At 35.9% G+C, this 23,801-nt stretch overlaps 1 protein-coding gene across 1 annotated transcript in view; it reads left to right on the forward strand.

The window, feature by feature from the left end:
• Positions 1 to 23,801, forward strand: part of LOC145671800 (sodium-coupled monocarboxylate transporter 1-like) — a 136,008-nt gene that overhangs the window by 25,749 nt on the left and 86,458 nt on the right. The window contains exon 3 of the mRNA XM_081741031.1: positions 18,683 to 18,748. Coding sequence (XP_081597157.1) covers positions 18,683 to 18,748 — 66 coding nt within the window. The remainder of the gene's footprint in view (positions 1 to 18,682; positions 18,749 to 23,801) is intronic.

The following is a 23,801-nucleotide window of genomic DNA, read 5'->3' on the forward strand; positions in this document are numbered from 1 at the left end:
CTGTCCCGATTTATCTGATTTTGTAAGTTATTTGTGAAATGAAATGAAATCTTTAAGTTCTACGTCCCACGTTTATGCCGGTTAGGCTGAAGCAGACGGTGATGATGAGAGATGAGTGAAATGGTGGAATGAAGAAAGTAGGAGCAAACGGGAGAACCCCGAGAAAACCCACGAAAGCGGTGTTTGTCCACCACAGAGTCCACACGGCGCGAGCTGGGATCGAACCAGGGACCCCAAGCACCGGAGGTGAACGCTCTACCACGGAGCCACCGCGCCCCCCTTGTAAATTATTTGTGTTGAGTGGTACTAACTAAGAAAAGTATATATAATAAAATTTCACGCAATTATATTTGTTGAACTACAATCAATTACATTAGCAAAAAAATCGCAAAGTAATTAAAAGTGTAACGCGTTGTGTTAAGAAGTATTTGTACGAGTACCCTCTGCCTCACGTGCAGTGCTCTTGGGTCTGCCATTAAATCTCTTTTAATGCCTGGAGATTACATAAGACGACTTTTATTGAGTCAACCTTGAGAGAAGCTTCAGTGGAAAGAAACAAGGATCACGGAGCGACCAACAACTCAATTGCAATTCCTCTCTTCATTTGTTATTCGTTGGATCAACGTCTTCAGTTCACTTTCACTTAAGAGGCCTTATCCCGGCGAAATTAAAATACCACTAATTTTACAGTAATTATGTGATATCTTCAAATAGATAAAAGAAAATCGAAATGTGGAACAGCAGCGCTCTAGACAATATCATTTTATATAAGATACCGTTATCACAAATCACTTATCTGCTTTCGATTTCGAGCCATTTTGAAAATCGGCATTTATTTTCGCGTTCTAAACAGCTGAAAACGGAAAGCCACTAGCTGACTTGTACTAACGGTATCTCACGCAAAATAATATTGTCTAGGGCGCTCTTGTTCAACATTTCAATTATCTTTTATCTATTTGAAGATATCACATAATTACAGTAAAATTAGCGGTATTTTAATTTCGCCGGGATGAGGCTTCTTAACAGAAGTTTTCAATGAAACGTTTACACTTTGATCTCAAGTACGTTAAACAAGAGAACGTAGCGGAGAGTTAACGTTCTCTCTTAGCAATTGGATGATCTTGGTTCTTGTGCAATCCTTAAATAGATTTTATAATGTTTTCTATAATCTTATCTGATGAATGTCGGGATGGTACCTTTTTAAATATATGTCTGGGAGACAGAATCTCTTCAATTCTTTCTCATCCTCCATATTTATCAGTGCGCCTTAGTTTCTCAGAAATTAGCTTTAAGGCAGTATGCTCAGGGGCGAACGAAGGGCCGGACAACACGGGCAACTGCCTGGTGCGCCAAAACGGGCCTCAAAAAGTAAATTTTATAATGTGCTCTCTACTGATTTTTTTGGTTTATATTCTTGTAAAGTAGCGTCAATTTCACCATGGAAGAAGTGTTTCACAATGCTAGGGGGGTTGTATCGATAAATAGAGACATGGTATGTAGTAGAAAGAGAGGGGGGAGTTGGTATTGTTTGTAGCGGGCCACGTTCTTTGTAAAAAAAAAAAAAATCCAGGCAATGAATTTTATTGGATTTTATAAATGTTACACTTTTAGTTTTTTTTTTTTTTAAATTATAACATGGGGTCTTTATTACGTATTATCCAAGGCCTAAACTAACTAACTAACTAATTCTATGGCCTATGGAACCCGGAGGTTCAATGTCGCGTTCACAAAAGCTCTCCACTGACTTCTATCCTTAGCTAACTGCATCCAGTTTCTACTTTGTATTCCAATCTCTGCGAGATCCATCTTAATATTGTCCTCCCATCTGCGCCTAGGTCTTCCTAATGGTCGTTTTCCGATTGGTCTTCCAGTTAAGACTTTGAAAGCGTTTCTACTTTCTTCCATTCTAGCTATATGACCCGCCCACCTAAGCCTCCTAGACTTGACTACCCTAACAATGTTGGGTAAACGATATGAACTATGTAGTTCCTCGTTATGAAGTTTCCGCCATTCCCCATTCCCGTTCCTCTTAGGTCCGAATATTCGTCTCAGGATCTTGTTTTCAAATACTTTCAGTCTATGTTCTTCCCTCAGAGTAAGTGACCATGTTGCGCAACCATGTTTCGCATTATCCAGGGCCTATTCAGAAAAAAATGGGTAGAGAGGCAAGTATAGAATTACTATTTGACAAATACAAACACAAAGCTAATTTTTGCTTGAACTGAGGTAAAACTTATCGCATTATATTTATCCAATATAAAATTTGAATTCATTAAAAGCAATTCGACCGATGCTAGTCTGTGCCGATCTGATTAGAATATTGGCCGGGACAAATATAAATGGAGGTGTTCTTTATTGGTATGTGTTTCATAAGAGAGGCTTTACTATATTATTAAAATACTTATACGAACGAGTTCAGGGACGGACCAGGGCAAAATTTCACCATACACCTCAAAAATGTATTATTATTATTATTATTATTATTATTATTATTATTATTATTATTATTATTATTATTATTATTATTATTATTATTATTATTATTATTATTAATTTAATCATGAATTATACATGATTAAATTAGCAACACATATGTAATGTTGAGCCGTTCGTAAACAGTAGCTGAAATTCAGCGTGATGCATGCACAGGCTGATTTCAATTTTCTATGCAAGTCGTGCGAATAAAAAAAAAGTAAAACAATCAGCTGATGCGTGTTTTAAAAAAAATAATTGTTTCATAACTTCAAACTACAAGATCAATCAAAAGTAAAAAATAATAAAGTAGTATTCAGTAAATGCTGTAGTAGTATCCAATAAATAGTGTTCGATGTTGTTTTTGTTTATACATATCGGTGCATAAATAATAATAATAATAATAATAATGAAAACACAATGTAATAAATACCATATGTATATTTTTAAATACATACCAATATCATGTACTTGAATATTATTTTTTTTTTCTCTTTGAGAAATAGTTTTAAAATATTAAAATCACTGTTAAGATATATGTTAGGAATGGGGGATGCCAAAAAGTCACTTTGCCTGGGTGAAAATTTTGCCCTGGTCCGCCCCTGAGTATGCTTCCCCATAAACACTACAACTCGTTCGTATAAGTATTTTAATAATACAGTAAAGCCTCTCTTATCAGACACATACCAATAAAGAACACCTCCATGTTACGGACATTTATTTTTGTCCCGGCCAATATATATATATATATACAGTGGCGGATCCAAGAGGCGCGCTATAGGGGCTATAGCCCCCCTTGACGCTCAGATATACACTGGATAAAATGGGCTTCAATCCATCTTTACACTGGATAAAACGGCAAAATATGCTTTAGCCCCTCCCTTGATCATATCCTGGATCCGCCCCTGTATATATATATAGGGTGTTTCAAAACCGACAACGTTTGGGAGGTGATTCCTGATACCAAGATAAGACGAAAAGTATAGACCAACCTGGGTACACAAATGCTTCCTTTCGGAGTTATAGGCTGCCGAAAACATGAAAAAATAAACTTTAAAGGTCCATAGCTCCAATACTATGGGACCTATCGTAGTCGGGTCAAGATTTCACTTAGGAACTAATAGTATATATGCTCTATTCAAAAATATATGTTTCACAATCCGGAGGTACTCACGCAACAATTTTTCGTTGAGGCTGTTTGGCTGCGGGCATATAATTTGAAGTACTCACCAACTACCAACTACCTCTATAAAAATTGTTGCGGGAGTGCTGCAGGATTCTGAAACATGGATATTTGGATAGCCCATATACAAGTTCGTAAATGAAGTCTTGACCCGACTACGGTAGGTCCCATAGTTTAGGAGCTTTGGACCTTTAAAGTTGATTTTTTCATGTTTTCGGCAGCCTATAACTCCGAAAGGAAGCATTTGTGCACCCGGGTTGGTCTATACTTTTCGTCTTATCTTGGTGTCAGGAATCACCCCCCAAACGTTGTCGGTGTTGTTTTGAAACACCCTGTATATTAGGAACTGAAATGCCCGTTCTTCGCACTGGGAGAATAGATATAAGGGAAATGTTTCAATCCATTTTGTTCTTAGGGTACGCATTTAAACGAAACCATAATGATAAAAAATTCAGAAGACACTCTATTTTGGCATAAATTTTGAAACACTCTCCTCACCCTTATAGAATCCAAAGTTAAATCGGAGTGACATGATAAAATCCCAGCTTGAAGTTGATAATAACTCTGTTCCAAAAAGTTATTTCAAAACAGATTAGTCATTTTTCCTGACCCAACTATGAACTGGACATAATTCTCGGTCATTTTGGATATTTTATTTCTCACCCGTTGTTACCCACCATGCCGATGGAGGCTGAACGTGGACTTAAATAGCATCTGGAGTATCAGTATTCATCTCAGTGATTCAGAAAACTATGAATTTCACATTGATATAGATCGTTTCCAATTATTTTTACATGTTACCCCCTTCCCACTCTTATCCTGGGAATATTGGGGGTATCTTACCCTCGCTGGAAGTTGAAGTTGGTGTTGGGAGAGTCAGTATTGAAATCAGTGACCCCGAAAGTTATGGATTCAACCTTAACATATGTGGTTTTCGATTATTTTTACATGTTACTCCTTTTTACTTTTACCCCTAATATAAGTTTTTTCTGAGGTTGTACACCTTAAGTGTACCAAGTTTGGTTAAAATTGCTCCAGACACACACGTCCATGCTACTTATGGAACGGAACACTTTCAGAGATTTGGACGATCTTCGTTCACCCTGCAATGTTTCAGTATTCTCTTCATAATAGACAATAATTATCCTGAGTTCGTACGTATTTAGCACAGAAAATACTTTCCGCAATATGAAAGTAAATATGCTATACAATACAGTTGAAATAAAATCCCTTCTCTCCGTAATGTCTTTGTCATAAGTCAGCAAGCTCGTAAACCACCATTTTAGAACGTATGTAAAGTGAATTTCAACTTTTTTTTTTTTTTTTTACAGAAGATTAAACTGTGTTTCAAAAGAAAATTAGCCTACTACATAAAGATTACATTTTGTAATACATGCCTATACACAATGAATAAACACTTTACCCAACGATACTTAACTTTCTATACTGAGAAAAATTTTTCCCTTACCCCAGTAATTCAAACCCTGAGTATAGTGTTTCGATATTAGTCTGCTAATGTGTTTACTGTGTTCTGTATACAGTTGGATGAACTGCGAGTAATCTAAATTTGTGTAATCTGGTTGTTTCTCATTTACGGACAAATTGTCATGCCCCCACCATGTCCGTTGTTCAGAGGTTTTACTGTAACAAGTTATTCACTTTTTAATTGTCAGGGTTATTCTATAAAAAAAATCACTGTTATCTAGCAGGCTTAATGTTGGACTATGGAAGAATTTGGTCAGGTGCTATATATGGCGTATTGGACTGTATGGTTTAGAAACATGGACGTTATGGAAGTTAGAGAAGAAATTTTTAGAGAGCTTTGAAATGTGGTGTTGGAGGAAGATGGAGAAGATGAAATGGACATAAAGAGTAACAAACGAAGATGTTTTAAAACGGATAGGAGAGAAGAGGGTACTTTTAGCCAGCATTCTTCATAGAAAGGCTAATTGGATTGGACACATCTTGCGAAGAAATTGTCTTCTTCACACCGCCATAGAAGGAAAGATGGAAGGGAAGCGAGGAATAGGAAAAAGAAGAACACAGCTGATCGATGATTTGAAAAATAGAAGAAAATGTTGGGAGTTAAAAGAGGAAACTGAAGGTCGAGAAACGTCGAAGAAACATCTCCAGGCTCAAACATTAAAAGAAAAAAGAAAAGAAAAATTATTAGTCCCATGACCTACGAAATGGCAGAATATTTAATAATAATAATAATAATAATAATAATAATAATAATAATAATAATAATAATAATAATAATAATAATAATAATAATAATAATAATAACAATTATTATTATTATATAATGTGTATTTATACATTGAAGTAAGGCACTACTTGCCCACTGGTGAATGAGATCCAAGGTCGATTCACGGTGGAAGAGCCTCGGACACATTACAATGGTTGACATCCTACTTTAAACTTTAGGGCACTCCCAATACAGCGTCGCTGGTGAGAAAGAGCGTAAGTGTAAATCAATCAATCAACTGACCGACTTCTAAACACAGACTGCTATAGTGCGTCCAGTAAGAGAACGTCTCTGACAGCTCGCAGTGACATTGCCACTACTCGCGTGTCAAGGTTGTTTTCGGTGCAACTGTAGTGGCAATTTAATTAATGGTATAAGGGAGAGTGGTCGTGGTTGGTAACACTGGTATCAAAGTAGGAGCTGCAATGTTCCACCGCATGTGGTAAGAAACGTCAGAGACCATCTCTTGTTGGTCGTGCTATAGTCAAGTTATCTACGAGACTACAGTTGAGGCTGTTTCGTCTTGGAGAGTCTGTATCTGTTTCCATTGGAATAACTTTGTCTCGTCTCGTTTGTTATCACTAAAATTCTGTCTCGTCTCATGCATAGCCATAGCTGGAATTAGTAACAACCAACGACGAGAGGAAGTCGGCCAGGGTCTATATTTCAATGTACCATCCAGCCATTTGCCTTTAAAAACTAAGCAAAATCCCTGAGCAAATCTCACTGACCATTGAAGGTGGATTTGAACCCAGGACTGAAATGTTGATGAGCAAACTGCATGTTCGATTTAGAATGTATGTGAATAAGTGATGTATAATCTTGTATAAGTCGGAGAGCTGTCCGTATCCCTCAAAAAAAATAGAAACATATAGGAATACATTGAACCTTTAACTGTTTATTCCCTGGCAATATTTACTTAAGTATGCAATTATATTATTGATACAGCTTTTGAGAATAGGTTTGATGTTTCTGTTCATTTCCTTTTGATGTATTAACATAATGCTAAAGTGCGAAGAAAGGAAGAAAACAAATCGATCTTGAAGGTCAATGCCATCTGCAGAAGACCGTAGCACACAACTTTCTCCTATATCCTTTCATGATCCCTCGCAACGTGTGGGTATTATTTCGCATATCACCTTTTATCACGAATCGGATTCGGCGGATTCACGTTCATTCACAAACAATACATTTTTTCTCTCTCTCTTGCTTTCTTAGTGATTTTTTTTATGAACAACGAAACAACAATGAATTATAAAACACATTTTAGAAAGAAGAAATATGAAAATAATATATATTCATATCTTTTCAAGACCTCCATGTTGGAGCTGCAGTGGCTGAGTCGCAGAGTGCTTTTCTCTGGTGCGTGGAGTCTCTAATTCGATCCCGTCAATTAGGCTTTGTGGTGGACAAATATCGCATGTGGATTTTTTCGGAATTCTCCCCAGGGGTGTATCTAGCAAGTTATTTTTGGTGGAGGCCATGACTTTTTCAAGAGAAATGCACGTTTACATACTAAAAGCGAACTGAAGGTCTTCTTTCAGAAGATGGACGCATTCATTAACAACTCACCATAGATAGACTTCATATATATTACATAATAATAATAATAATAATAATAATAATAATAATAATAATAATAATAATAATTATTATTATTATTATTATTATTATTATTATTATTATTATTATTATTATTATTATTATTATTATTATTATTATTAACTACAACAATTCTATGTCTTAAAAATCTTATGTGTTTTTATTTCTTAATGTATTACAGGAATTGACTTGATCATATTCTTAGAGCATATATTTTTACCCATATATAATATTACAATAATAAATTGAATGGTAAGATTAGGTATTGTATTTAGTATTTTTGCTTTCAGTTGTTCTCAGCATATTAATAAAAGTTATTAGTATTATTATTTGCAGTTGAAATGTGGGTTTTGACACTGCAAAATAAGAATCAAATTGTAGGAAATGTGCCATTAAACTATTCATAAGAAAAGAAAAATTGCTTTAGAAGTCAACTTCTTTTACTTTGTCTTTATATTTATTTAAATAAAATGTTACTCTCAGACACTGTTATTGCAGTAATGTAGTAGACTAATAAAATAGCAACTGTGTGCATCTAGTTAGGTAAACAAAGTTGATGATTAATCAGGATTAATGGTAGGAGTCTGACTTAGCTCTAAACTCCTCCTCCTCCGTTTAGTACGATGAAACCAAAGTAGATTCTGCTTTCATGTAATATGTTCCATTTATGACCCCGATGATATCACTCTTTTATAGATGCTAGCTGAAACTGATAGCGCATTGTAACCACTCCGTGTTCGAGTCGCTGTTCGTGGTTCATGGTCCTACCAATAAGTATTTTCCTGGTACCTGAACTTACCTGGATAGGACGATGAAGAACCTCTCCAAGAAGGGTTACAAATTGTTTCCAAATCGCTCGTCGGTCTCAATGATGAGACGAGCATTAGGCACCGAGAGGTTCAGGTGTCTCGTCTCGAAAACCTCACGGACGATCAGATGGTCATCCAGACCATAACACACACAAACATCACTCATACAAACAACGAAAACACACTAGATTAAATAACACTATACTTATTTATTAGAACACTATTTAAAAAAAACAGCGAAGAGGAATGGACACAACAGTGAACACTGAGGATGTATAACAATTTTCATCACTAAAATCACACTTTGACTTTCTAATGCACTGTAGCCCTTGATATATATGAGATTATAATTCAGATTTTACTGCAAATGCCTCTCACACCATTGACGCATTTGGGGGATTAGCACTGGGGAGAAGTTGTCGTGACAATCTCACGTAGGAATCCAGTTGCTGCGCCCAACAATCCTGAAGCGTAAAGATGCGTCTTCGGCAAATTAAAAAAAAAAAGAAAGTAGAATGCTGATGTTGGAGGACGCGTATACAACTGACATGTACGCACAAGGTCTGTGGACCTGGGACTTCACTAGTTGGGAGCTAGCCGTAAGAAAACGTCCTTCGCCGGCTAATAGCTTGTGCCCCTTAACACAAAATCATACTTGATTCCCAACGCAACGTGCATGGTGGCTGCATACAATACCGGAGCCAAACTCCCTGAGCACCAAAGCTCAAAGTACGGGTTGCAATGGTCAACTGAAGAGTGTTGGCAGTTCATTCCGAAAACTACTCAGTTAGATCACCTGTATGCACATGCAAGCAGAATACGGAAAATAATTTATGTTAATTTTAGTCAACTGCCCACAATGCACGAGACACTGCGATAACTCGGGCGTGAGAAAGTACTGATAAGGAACTGTAAAACCAATGCGACTGGCGTCACTTTGGTGACTTCAACATCTGGCCAGCCAGTATTTCTCTAAACTACTGCAATATTTCCATAAGCGATTAAAGAAAGCACTTAATTCAGTTCCCAATAACTATAGAATATATACTGTGCATATAATAAGTCAGGGAGAAACACTGAAAAGATTAGTCATTCGCTGAAATGTTCTCACCAAAAGCAACGTTTTAAATATATATATATATATATATATATATATATATATATATATATATATATATATATATATATATATATATATATATATGAAAAAGCAATGAAAAACTTCTTTATCCAGTTGTGTGGGAGAGAAGCAATTCCACCGAAGAAAGAACATATATGCGTCGCAGAATAAAGTATAAATCGAAAAAATAGTCACTGTCTTTACGAAATATACAGAGCGTCCACAAAAATACTTCTATTAACCTGGTAGCGGTTATAGCATCATTCTTATATGAGCATGAATCTCCTTGTCATTCTTAACAACATTTGTATTATACATGCCCCTTTACAGACGCAAATGAGTCATCCCAATAAAAATCAGCAAGGGATATCATAAAGGGGAGATTTCTTCAATATCTCACACCGTTTGCAAGATTTGAGAATACATCAGTTGAAGTTTCTAATTCTTGTATGATCAGTGTTTTCTTTCCTCTTGCATGCAGTATGTATTTAGCAAATACATTACATACACAATTAATTATGCCAGTGACACATTGTGTTCATTGGGTAAAACACTCCAAACAATAAAGATTCATCTTAAACTGGAGAAATGGTTATCCGTCATTTTTCATTATCACTTGGCCATGAAAGAAAAGACTGAGAGATATACAACCCTGTACACAAATGTGTGATGTTAGAATGTATAACATGTAAGATATGATGCTCTACTCTTTTAAAATTTCAATATTTCCAGTGTACCCATGAAAATGTAATAAGGAAATAACGCACATGTTTTTTTTTAATATTTAATTAGAACTGAACAATGTACATTCCGCATCAAAAAAATGCGACAGCTATTGCCGTGCAGTTAGGCCACCCAATATACACCATCTTATCTCATAATCGTGTCAGGTAAAGAGGCACCCTCTTTCTCCTCCTTTCTTCTCTCCCATACTAAAATTAGCTAACAACATTAACGCAATTCTAATTTCAAACTGCATATGTCTTAGTATCGATAAAATGAAATAACAAAAACGAGACGAAATAAGATTCGTAGGTTGATGTAGGGAGAAACTGAAACACACACAACGAAAAATGAAACAAATGGATGCCTATTACACAGAGATTCAATAATCAGGCAGCGAGAGAGAAGAGGAGAGAAAAAGAAAAAGGAAAGGGAGAACAGTTAAAACTGCGGAATTCAAACGTAGTAAGAAAAGAACCTAACATTATAAAGTTCCGTTTCCAGAAATCCAACAGTAATATAGAAATAACGTTTGTTTTTACATATTTTTCAGAATTATTCGAATCTATACAGGATGCTTTAAACGTTCATTATGTCACTTTCATAATGGATAGCATACTCAATTTCTAGTAGAACTGTAGATCTCCGAGACATATCTAGGATAATGTCAAAAGTTTAACACACATGCTTTGTTTCTGCGTGGTTCGATTGCAAATTCGGTAGTGTTCATTGAACGTACTGATCCAAAATACATTCTAATAAACCCAGTAGATAGCGTAGGTCATATCCTCTATTTCAGACTACTAATGCAAACTGAATTAAAAAAAGGAAAAAAAGAAAGAAAGAGAAAATTCAAAAGTGCTATTTTACTGTTAAATTTCTATCAAAAATACCCTATATTAAAAGATCAAACTGTATCGTAATGAAAAGTTACAAATGTTCGAAAGGAAAAGTTTATGTTCCTCATAGACGTGTGTGTGGGTGTGTGTGTGTGAGAGAGAGAGAGGTGAGGTTAAGTGAAAGTTGCAAAGACAGGATAAGGAAACGTCAAGAATGAGGGAGAGGGAGACGAATATAAATATGAAACATACTTAACAATACAGTGTATGATGTAGAACGCACACATTGTTTACTTGAATTATCGCCTGTGATGCCTTGTAAGTTCTCCATCACAAGATGAATCTCTGTTTGCAGCCATTATTTTATGCGAAAAAGTCATACTACCTGATGGGGAATCGAACCAAGATTTTCTATTTGGAAGTCTAGCGCGCTCCCACTACACTACCGATCGCTTTAGCCAAACTTTTTTTAACTAATGGTGTACTGTTTCTTTCTGAGAACGATAACACGAAAAGTGTATACTGCAGATTAATTATGTCTTTGGAATTTCTTGGTAATTCCTTTTCCCTTTCCCAACCAACATTCGTAAATCATCTCTATCATGATACAGGTGTTTGCTTCCACATTATTACGTATTGCTTGTCCAGTCGATTCTTCACAATCACTTTGTAAAAAAAAAGTTAACTTTGACGTGAACAGTATTTGAACCTATGTTAGATAGCTATATTATTCATCGACCCAGCTGTGGTCTATAACCTAACCAACATCATCTGACTGACGCGATGATCCGTTCGAGCTCTTAGCGTGTTCATTCTATCTGTGCAAATTACGTTATATCCGAAAGGGATGAAATCGATGCTGGATGTTCGGAACAGATAAATCTTCGGAAAAGACTAGAAAATGGTAACTCTTTGGTTATTTGAAAACAAAATTTTATTTATAGTAATTCGACACAAAAATTTTCCCATCTTATAATTCAATGTATTTTTTTGAGTTTGAAATTTGAAACATGCTACATGTATGAGGAATATAAACTTTTCCTTTCGAACATTTGTAACTTTTCGATACGATACAGTTTGAACTTTTAATATAGGGTATTTCTGATAGAAATTTAATAGTAAAATAGAACTGTCTTCTATTTTCTCTTTCTTTTCGTTTCGTTTCGTTTTTTTTTTCTGTTTTGTTCAGTTTGCATTAGTAGTCTGAAATGGAGGATATGACCAACGCTATCTCCTGGGTTTATTAGAATGTATTTTGGAACAGTATGTCCAATGAACACTATCAAATTTGCAATCGAACCACGCGGAAACAAAGCATGTGTATTAAACTTTTGACATTATCCTAGATGTGTCTCGGAGATATACAGTTCTACTGGAAATTGAATATGCTATCCATTATGAAAGTGACATAATGAATGTTTAAAGCATCCTCTATATATTCGAATAGTTCTGATAAAATATGTAAAAACAAACGTTATTTCTATATTACTGTTGGATTTCTGGAAACGAACTTTATAATGTTAGGTTCTTTTCTCACTACGTTTGAAATCCACAGTTTTATCTGTTCTTCCTTTTCTTTTTCTTCTACTCTCATCTTCTCTCTCTTTCTGCCTCATTTATGAATCTCTGTGTAAGAGACATCCATTGGTTTCAACTTTTCATTTATGCATTTCAGTTTCTCCCTATATCAACCTACGTATGAATCTTGTTTCGTCGATACTAATACATGTGTAGTTTGAAATCAGAATTGCGCTCATGTTGTTAGCTAATTTTAGTATGGGAGAGAAGAAAGGAGGAGAGAGAGGGAGTCTCTTTACCTGACACGATTATGGGATAAGGAGGTGTATATTGGGTGGTCTAACTGCACGGCGTTAGCTGTCGCAATTTTTTTGATGCGGAGTGTCTGCACACAAAATTTGCAACCGATCAGTAAAAACAGCATCTCTCCAGAGCTTGTGGTTTCCTAGGTATCATTGTTAAAAAACTGGCTACAAATATATAAACGTACACAAACATATAAACTTTTCTTGACAACAAACATATAAACCTAATATGTAGATAATTTGCTACGGAAAACAAACTTTTCACAGACATGTTTCAAGAAAACCTTGCTTTCTGTAAGCTCTATATCTTTAACCCTCTACAGGATTTCAACAGATTAGTTGCATACTGTATTCATCTTTGTCAAGTCTTTATCGTCCATTGCTGTACCTACGGGCGAATATAAAGCATTAAGAAAGAAATATGGATGTTTAAATGTTATTATTATTTCTTCTTCTTCTTCTTCTTCTTCTTCTTCTTCCTATTATTATTATTATTATGATTATTATTATTATTATTATTATTATTATTATTATTATTATTATTATTATTATTATTATTATTATTATTATTATTATTATTACCTTGTGTGTAGGCACATCATTAGTGTGCGCGACCTCGGTATGTACATGGTCCGTGTTTCTGTTCTCGCTGGGAGCACTACAAATTTTCCGAGCATTGAACAGACCCAATTGAGGAGCTACATGAATTAAGAGGTAGAGAATTCCGATCCAGAAACCCATAAATAATGGCGATTGGGAACCGATTTGTTGGCCACTTTAGGAAAATAAATCTTGGCATATGAGCTTTCAATTAAAAGTAACTGGAAACAAAATTCCGCTCTTAAATATGGAAAAGGAAATGAAAATTAAAATGAAATCTTTGAGTTTTATGTCCCATGGTTATGCAGGCTAGGCTAAGGGAGACGGTGATGATGAGAAATGAATGCAATGGTGGAATGAAGAAAGTGGGAGGAAACGGATGAACCCCGAGGGAACTCACGCACACGGTGTTTGTCTACCACAAAGCTCACTTGGCGCAATTTGGGATCAAACCAAGGACCCCATGCATCAAAGACGTATGCTCTACCACTGAGCTACTGTGGTCAAAATATGGGAAAGGGAGCAATTTCTATCTTACAAATTTCAATTATTTATTGCGAAACTGCCAAATTTGAGGATTCACTCAAGCCACAGATGTGAATAAACTTTGAATTAAATATAAGAGAATAAGATGTTTTGAAAATTCAATTCCTCTATTAATGAGGAAAGATAACAATTTCTATAATATTGAAATTTCCTATTTTTTATATATGAGTATTCGTTGAAGTTGGAGGTAAGAAGTCTAGTACAGTACATAAACTCTTAATTGAAATTAACAGAAAATGTTTCAGGTTCTCTCAAAAATTCGGCTATAACAGGGGGAAAATACCGCTTTTACAGTATTCAAATTTCTGGTTTCATATCCATTAAACCTTATTTATCCCTGTAAAGAAATGGCACTTGTAGTTGTTCTATTTAAACATTCGCCATTTGCCGTAGATGTTTAATTAAGCACCTAACAGTCGGGGGAGAAATATGCCTCTCTGTGGTTGCTGTTGTCTCCAGGAAGCATAGTTGCTCAGTGGTAGAGCGCTTACCTCTGGTGCGTGGGCACCCTGGTTCGATCCCCGGCCAAGGAAATTTCTGGTGAAGAACATGGCGTCTGAGTGTTTCGGTTCCTTCCACTTTTTCATTCCACAAATTCTTACATGATAATTCACTTTCTTTTTCATCGTATCCCTCAGCCCAACAAGTATAATCGTGGGACGTTAAACTCAAAGATTTCATTTTACTTCATTTTCATTAAATACCTAACAGTCGAACTACATTTCCGGGGGGGTTGCCTCCCTGTGACTACAGCCCTCATTTTTCCCACTTTTATCACTCCACCATGATCATGCATGTCTTCATCACCATTTCCTTTAGCCTCCATGGATAATTATGGAACGTTAAAGTAAAGACACGTAAAAGGAAAGACCTTCATAACATCATGAATAGCGAATGCACAGTTTGAACCTGGAAGGATATACTTATGAATTGTTCATTGATTTATTTAATTGCATTTGATTCATGAACTTCTTATTTTTATTTTGTCTTTGTGTAGATCTAATTTATGAAAAATCGAAAAGGTAGTGGCGAAGGTAGAGAAAAGCATAACTCTTTCAAACGCCTTTAAAGTTGGATTTTTTCCTGTTTAATTTAGTACTATGTACCTCCTAGGTATCGTAAATTATTATAAATTTGATTGCCAGATTCATCCTGCTCTGAGTCTAATTAGAGTCTTTATTGGGGGGGTGGCGTTGGCTCAGTGGTAGAGTGCTTACCTCTGGTGCGTGAGATCCCTAGACAACATCATGTCCGTGGGTTATCTCGGTGTACTCCTGTTTCCTGCCACTTTTTGATTCCACCAATTCTTCCATCATCATTCACTTGTCTTAAGAGTCTTCATCCCGGCGAAATTAAAATACCGCTAATTTTACAGTAATTATGTGATACCTTCAAATAGATAAAAGATAATTGAAATATGGAACAAGAGCGCCCTAGACAATATTATTTTGCGTGAGGTACCGTTATCACAAGTCACCTAGTGGTTTTATGTTTTCAGCTCTTTAGAAACGCGAAAATAAATGCCGATTTTCTAAATGGCTGGAAATCGAAAGTAGATAAATGAATCGTGATAACGGTTTCTCATGTAAAGTGATATTGTCTAGGACGCTCTTGTTCCACATTTCGATTATCTTTTATCTATTTGAACATATCACATAATTAATGTAAAATTAGCGGTATTTTAATTTCGCCGGGATGAAGACTCTTAATCATTAGTCTTCGTTAGCCTAAAGAGCATAAACGAGGCACGTTAAACTGAAAGACAGATTTCTGGAACATTTTCCTCTATTAATTCATATTATAGTTTGAAAGTCTAATAATTCGAGAGAGCGTTTGCGTATGTTAAAAAAAAAGGGGGTCTTGCAGTTATAACGTCACAGATACAAGGACGTAAATGAGACTTTACTAATAACTCATGTGAGTGTTAAACTAATAAATAGGAAGGCTAAGGTTCTGGGATGAATTTCTATTGCATGCAATTATACCGAAGAAACATTTGAGTGGAAGATAAATATAAAACACATTCTGGTAGCTTGGGTAGGTTTCTATAATTTTTAATCATAACCTTAATAAGCTAAGAATACTAGATTAAAAAAAAAAAAAAAACGCGGCATTTTCTGACAAGAGCCACGAACTCTGTATTTTATTTATTTATTTGTATTCTTTAGAAACGCACTGAATTCAACTCCCAAGTAGTGGTCTGTTTTAAACCCGGCCCGTAAATTTTTAATGAGAGGCCCGACCCGAATCTGAAATATGTTTTAGCATTTAGACTCGAGCGCGGCCCGAGCCTGTGTGATAATCTGATGATCCCGAATTACAGAAACCTTATAATAACTCAAAATTGTACTTTTACTTACAGACATTAGAGATTTAATTTTGCAGTTGTGCTTTAAAATTTCTCCAGAAAGAACGGTTCGATAAATATCGTTGTACTGTATATTTACAAAGTTAGGCCCGAAAAGGCCCGAGAAATATGATTATACAGTGCGTATTTAAAAATTTACGGCCCGAGCCCGAAGTGATATATGCTTTGTAGGCCCCGAGTTCGGCCAGCCGGCCTGGCCGGGCCTAAGCCCGTGTAAACCTCTACTCCCAAGTGACAAAGAACAGCAAATAATACTATCACTATAATATTATCATTTATTTACAATATTTACGGCATTTGGAATCCAAAACCTTCCAAATATTAGAGAGTTCTTGTAAAAAAATCCAGTGATTACAGGAGCCATAGAATCGACCAGGACATGGTTGAAATCTTACGAGTTCTTGAATACATTGCAACATTTTGTTGACGCGTTTGTCACCAACGTCACTCATTTAGCTTCACTGATGGAAGACATATTAGCATTTAAATATCTTTTATTTTTTTTTATGAGACTCTATATTCGTTCTTTGAATTCTTTACAAGATATCGAACTTAACATTTCATTTTATTGTGTTTATCCTTATACAGTGATGCATTGATTTACAAGGGTAATTTCTTCCCATTAATCCAAAGTACTAGGGAAAAAATAGTCGTTAAAAATGCAGCAACTTGGAAAGGAATATTCAACAAACAAGATAATATTTCTGGAATTAGACCAGATTGGGAATCGGTTGTAATCTCCAAATCTCAAAACGGGCAAATAGATCATTAAAATGGTCAAAATGTTTAACGGACAGACGTTTAAAGGAGCATTCAAAATACCCAGGCAAATACTCAGAAAACTCAATCAGACCACCCAATAGCAGGCATATTGAGATGGCAGATCACACGTAGGTGAGAATAACCCTAGAACTCAAAACAATCTAATCGGTCACATCAGGGTGTTTTGATGCACTTTTGTGGACGATTTTCCCGTTCCGAGCTTTGTAAGAGTTAGGCGATCTGACCTACACCCGATTTTGCGCAAGAAAGCTTTCAATATGTGAGATATTTACAAAAAAAATCTTCACAACAATGACCGTTTTAAATATTTTACTTTTAATCGAAAACAGTCCGTTACAAAAAGTGATAACAATGACTTCCGCGATAGAATCAACACATACCCGTACGCTGTGAATTGAGATTTTTTAAAGTTCAACGATATATTGAGTATCGTGGAAACTGCAGACAAACTTTGGTGTAATTCTCATTATTCACGCTACGAAACTAATGTAACACTGAAATAGCTGAAAGTGGTATTCACTTTGTTTTCGGAATCACGAATTTATTGCAAAATAAGAAAACTAGTTTTCTACAGCAATCGTTTGCAAGTGTTCGATCAATAGTGTGAAACAAAATATTTTACCATTAGAATAGTAATTCAGGTAAACACAAAGTCATCGGTGGAAAGCAGGGGCGCCCGAAGAAAATTTTCTAGGGGGAGGGCATCTCAATGGTTGCTATATTACAAATGGTATTTCTGGTATTTAATATACATGGTTTACTATATTACGTACACATTTTCGTGAGCCAGGAGTGGCCCGGGCCCCCTGTCCCCCTTAGGGGTGCGCATAGAGGATAGGGAGAGACAAAAGAAAGGCGTAGACAGTACTCGAGTGCGACTTTGATATAATAAGTAAGCTTAAAGCTCCACCCCTCGTTTAATCCTAGGCTTTGCTACAAGGCGTAACCCTATATGACGCCATTGCCACCCTTCTGAGAATCGTAATAAGCCTGATTTGCGCAAGACTATTTTCCTTCTACCAATTAATCATTAGTTTCAACGATCAGAGGTGAGATAATTACCATGCCCACGTGAAATCTTCTGTAACCTCTCAGGCGGTTCTTAACACCCTTCTCAAAAGGGATAATGTGATAACCCCATTGCGCGATCGATAGAAACCTATCTGCCAATTATACAGTAAAAGGTACTCCCTTAGCGAGTAAGAGAATACCAGTGTGGTACCTGGAGACGTCTCAACACCAGGTACCACAAAGCAGCAGAAGTTAACACAATTCGGGAACTTCTTGGATGAGGCTGTATTCTGTGTCTTGCCTAGCTCATGTTCCCGCAGAGGTACCACGTATGTTACCGGACACAATAGCACATTACAGTTAGCACATTTGGAAATCTAAAGAATCTCTCCTTCTCGGTACGTGTTGAGAGATGTTGGTGTTATGGACTTACGACTGAAAACTGCAAAACTTCTAGATGTTCTTGTTTTCTCTCCTTCATATATTCTATGTTAACGTTATTTGAATGTTAATGCTACCTCTAAACCTAAATGGATATTATTATCTTTTCAGTATTTTGGGCGACGTTTCCATCGAAGTCTTCAGATGTTGGCTTCCATTTTGTTCACTGTACAAATGGTGAGTACATATAATTGTGCTTATTGTTTCAGTTAATGCTTTCAGGAGATGTGCTTATTTTATTCTGATTTCTTCATTGTTTTCTTTTCTTATTTTCAATTGGACATGCAACCTAACCTCCAGAGTCTTGAATTCATGCCCAGAATTTTTATGAGAAAAGGGACATACGACAAATCGCGTTTTGGGGTGCCTTTTCACTACAATCACACACTTGGTGTTGTTTCAAACTGATCCTTAATCATTTAATAGTTATTACTTTCATAATATAATTATCTTTATTAACTTACAATTGAATAGCTCAATTCCAAAACAGCCTAAGTCAAAAAAGTAAGTTTTTCAGGAGACGAGTTTTTTGTGTGTTTCCATCATTCTATTTTTGTGAAAGAAAAGTAATCTATATAAAAGAAAATTGTAATTGCCTACTTTTCGTGACATAACGGTGAAATTATCATGAATAGCAAGAGTTTTATAGGTGTTTCTAGGCATACGTCAGAAATTAGCTTCAGAGAATACTCTTGACTAAGGATATTTTTGGGAAGCAATGCTGTTTTCTTTTGCCTACAATTAATTTAATTTATGCAGTTTGGCATGAAACCCTGTTCAATATATGGGGATGCTGAAATGGAGCTTATTAAAACTAATATCTCAAAATTGACAACAATTGACTTAAGGCCCCTTTGGACTCCGCCCCTTCAATTGTCTTTTCAAACTTATCTTTGCCTGATATTCTATACTGTAAAGGCACTTAAAATGTTATTAAATTAAGCTAATTTTTCTCATGCGTTACTGATATAGAAGCATTTTAGGGGATGAGATTCAAAAAAATCAGAAGTCGATGAATTGATGTGGATGAATGGATATTTATGAATAAATAAATGTTTACTTTCATGTATGTTCCAGCGTAACTGGAACACCTGGTATACATGTAACTTACAATCTGAAGAAAAAAATACAAGGAGTAAGAAACCCCTAGCACTTCTAGGGAGAGGGAGGAGGGTGACATAAAAATAATCGAAAGTGAGATACATTATTCCCTAATTATAGTTTTCAGGGTCGTTAGGATGAATAGTGACACTACTCATGATGTCGATTAAGTCCAAATGTGACCCCCATTATTACGTCTTATTGGGAATGAGGTGACATGTAAAAAATCGAAAACGATAGATATTAGTATTGAATCTATAGTTTTCGGGGTCGGTAAGGTGATTGGTGACAGTTTCGATGACGTTTAAGCAAAATTTAGTCGTGGGGTAACACACTCCTAGGAACTGGGGCAGGAAGGGCCGACAACAAATAAAAATAATAGAAAAAGCCCGATATTAGTGTCCAATGCATACTGTTTTGGGTCACTGAGATGAATAGTGACACTCTTATAGCTATTTAAGACCAAGTTCAGGCAGCAGTGGGAGTAAGACACCCTTAGTGGTGGGATGGGAAAAGATCTGTAAAAGTAATCCAAATTAACGATATTAGTGTCGAATCCATAGCTTCTAAGGTCACTGAGACATATAGTGATACTCCCAATGTTGTTTAAGTCCAAGTTCACCCTGATCAAAGTGGGAGTGAAGAGGGTTGTAAATAAAATGCCCAAACTGAGCGAGTCAAATCCATAGTTTTCGAGATCAGAAACTCGGCTGACCCGTTTGAAATTACTTTTGGAATATTTATTATTAACCTCAAGATGGGTTTATATCGTGTCACTTCAGGGGCGCACCGAAGTTGGGTTCACCAGGTCTGGACCCCCTAAAATCTTCTTAAGTACACTAGACATACATTTGTACATTCTGTCTATGAAACTATGTTTGTTTAACAGGGAAATGATTGTTGTAGCATGAAATTTTGATCTTACGCTTCATCTTTCTCTTATAAAAACAATGTATTTCTATCATTTTTCCCCTCAAAATATAGGTGGAATTATTTTACTTATTGTCTTTTTGGATGAAGAATAATACACGCGCGATACTACATACACGTAGTGGTTTGCAGTATTGGACCTCCCTCCAAAAGCTTGGACCCCTTTCGACAAGAAATTCTGAGTGCACGCCACTGTCACTTTGATATGGGCTTATTCTAGGGATGTGGGGTGTTAAAAATTAATACCAATACTATAGTATCTTATGGATTTTTATCATTTCACTTATTGAAATAAATATCCTAAGGATCCAAATATTCTCTATAAACCTATTCTTCCCGTGCGATGAACGGACATTTTCAGCTTGTAAAAATAATAATTATCGTACTACTACTACTAATAGTAGTAACAGGAAGTGAGAGGTCTAACAGTCAAACACCCAAACAAAAGCAGAGGTTTAAGGAAATTGAACCCTCTACCACAAGCAATTTAGTTCGTTCTTGAAAGACGTGACTTGGTGAAGTGAAAGCATAAACTACGATGTTCTTATTTTTTTCCTTTTTCAAAGTCAATAGTGAACTAATCGGAAGGAAATGTTAAACACAATTTGATTGTAATCGGAAATGCTTACGAATTGCAACTTTCTAATTACGGAAGTTAATTGTTTTAATGAACGCAATATTTTTGTAAGAAAATAAAAATGTTAATAAAGTTATTGGTTTTATAGACTAAACGTAATTAGAGAAACAGCATGTTGAATCAAAATTTTGGAGATGTGTAAATTATTATTATTATTATTATTATTATTATTATTATTATTATTATTATTATTATTATTATTATTATTATTATTATTATTATTATTATTATTATTATTAGGATTATAGAATTCCGTTTACTTATTGTGACCTGGTATGAAGTAGAGCTCCTTCGTGGCTAAGCGGTTAGCGTACGCGCCCTTGACGTGGGAGACCCGGGTTCGATTCCCGGCTGGAGCTCATGTGGTTTGGATTCCACGTTAATCAGTAGGTCCACGTCTCATATAGCCTCGCTGCTGAACGGGACGTTAAACTCAAAATCAACTCAACTCAACTGGTATGAAGTATAGACTAAATTACAGTGAATGGGTAGAGACAAGGACAGAATGACTATTGATGAGAACTTGGAGCTGTCGACGAGTGTCTATGTGACACACGAGAATCATCGACAGGACGTTGATGAATTAATTGAAGAATGTAATCAGGATTCACTTTCTCCGCTGTTAAAAATGAACCATTGTGAGTTGTTTTAACCTAGAGCAGAGGTGAGGAACCTGCGGTCTTAACCCCTTGCACTGAAATGACGAGTCTATCTCGTCATGGCCTCCCGAAACCAAATAGCACAATGATGAGCTACACTCGTCATAAAATTTAAACTATTGTAGCATCACGTAGGGTTACTGTATTGATGTTTTGAAAGGTATATAATGATAAACCATCTATAATACACTTTTATAACTTGTACTTCAAATATCAGAATTCAGAAAATAAATCGTAGTGGAAGGGGTTAAGAGCGCATGGCTTCTTGGACCTGCTCTAAAAAATTGTAAATTCCGATCTTATAGCTTATATCAGGTTCCCCACCTCTGGTCCGGTCACCAAACGTCTCGTTTGTAAAGAGATTATTTTTAATTTTTTTCTTTTATTTATTTAATTTTGAAAATTGTTCCGTGAGCGAGGAAATAAGCAAACGGGACACAATGTCCAGTTTTGAAAAGAAAAAGCGTCCTATTTTTGGCTCGTACTATACTAGTAATTTCTCGTATGGAATTCGAGAAGTGTTTCCAAAGAAACGCCAATCAACCCTTCTACAAGAAATTCACTTATCAAAAATATGAGTTCACAAAGTGAATTGTTTTCTTAAATGTTAAATGATAATATAAAAATTAAAGTAAGATTAAATAAATGAATCGCTTTCTGTTAAAAGGGCGTATGTAACGTTTTTCACAATTTTAACTTTTTTTTTAAGAAATAAAAACTTTAGAGGTAGATGTAACAATTTGTGTTAAAAGGACGTGTGTTTCTTGAAACGTGCTATAAATCTAAGGCACTTTTTTTTTTTTTTTTTTCATAAACCAAACCGTCTCGCAAGAAAACAGTTTTTGTCATTTCGCGACAACTTTTTTATTGCGCATACACCCTTTTAACAACAACAACAACAATAACAACAAAAACGATTAAAATGGGAACAGGTTATTTTGAAAAGCTGAGAGACTTTTTTTCTCACCAGCATGAGTGACATCATAACAATGACTACATCAAGAATATTACAAAATAGAGGATCTGCCCTTACAACAAAATCTTGAAGCCGTACGTCACAGTTTCGCCACCCGTACTCTGCCCACTCCGCCCAATAGGACCGCAAGTTTTGAGCCAACAATCATGGCAGAAATGAAAGTAGCCAATCAGACGATGCAAGAAACGAGAGTAGCCAATCAGACTTGGCGATGCTCGGTTGTTTTTTGGCTTCATTGATTTAATAGGATGAAGATACGTATGGGCAGATTCTCTATTTTATAACATCCTTGGACTACACCTACGGTTGCCCAGTATCTAGTTTTATTTTTAAAAATTGCTCACCCTACTTTAGCCACATTGACACAGGTACATTTGCATCCATTTCATTGTTTTCTCATTCAAAACAAGTGAATGGAATTCCATGAATATTGACAGGTTTGTAGTGGAGAGATGTAACTATATCAGGTAGAAATAGATGGCCGCTTTGTGCATTATTTTATTCTCTTATCTGAACTCCTTTTACATGTTTACTTTATCCGTTTGGGAGACATAAAATGTTAAGAACTATTTGATGGATCACCAACAATTTTAGCCTGGGGTGGATCCAGAACCGACTTGTGGGGGGGGGGTTGTAATACTGCTACTTAGAGCTACTTTTAAGAGCTCCAAACTCTGGGATAGGTTTTATTTATATATAAAATAAGAAAGTTTCCTCTTCTGGGGGGGGATGATTGCCCCGATCGCCCCCTCCTGGATTCGCCCCTGATTTTAGGGCCTAAAGTTAGAAATCAAATTTCTTTATGATGTGATCTATCCAGTTGATCCCAAGATATGGAGAATCAAAAAGCGGTTTCCCTTGTACAGTAGCGTAGCCAGGATGTGTGTTTGGGGGCGGGAAAGTACTGTTATAGGTACATATAGAAAA

Source organism: Thermobia domestica, chromosome 15 (genome assembly GCF_964235325.1).
Source record: "Thermobia domestica chromosome 15, izTheDome1.hap1.1, whole genome shotgun sequence".
Taxonomy (NCBI): Eukaryota; Metazoa; Arthropoda; class Insecta; order Zygentoma; family Lepismatidae; genus Thermobia; species Thermobia domestica.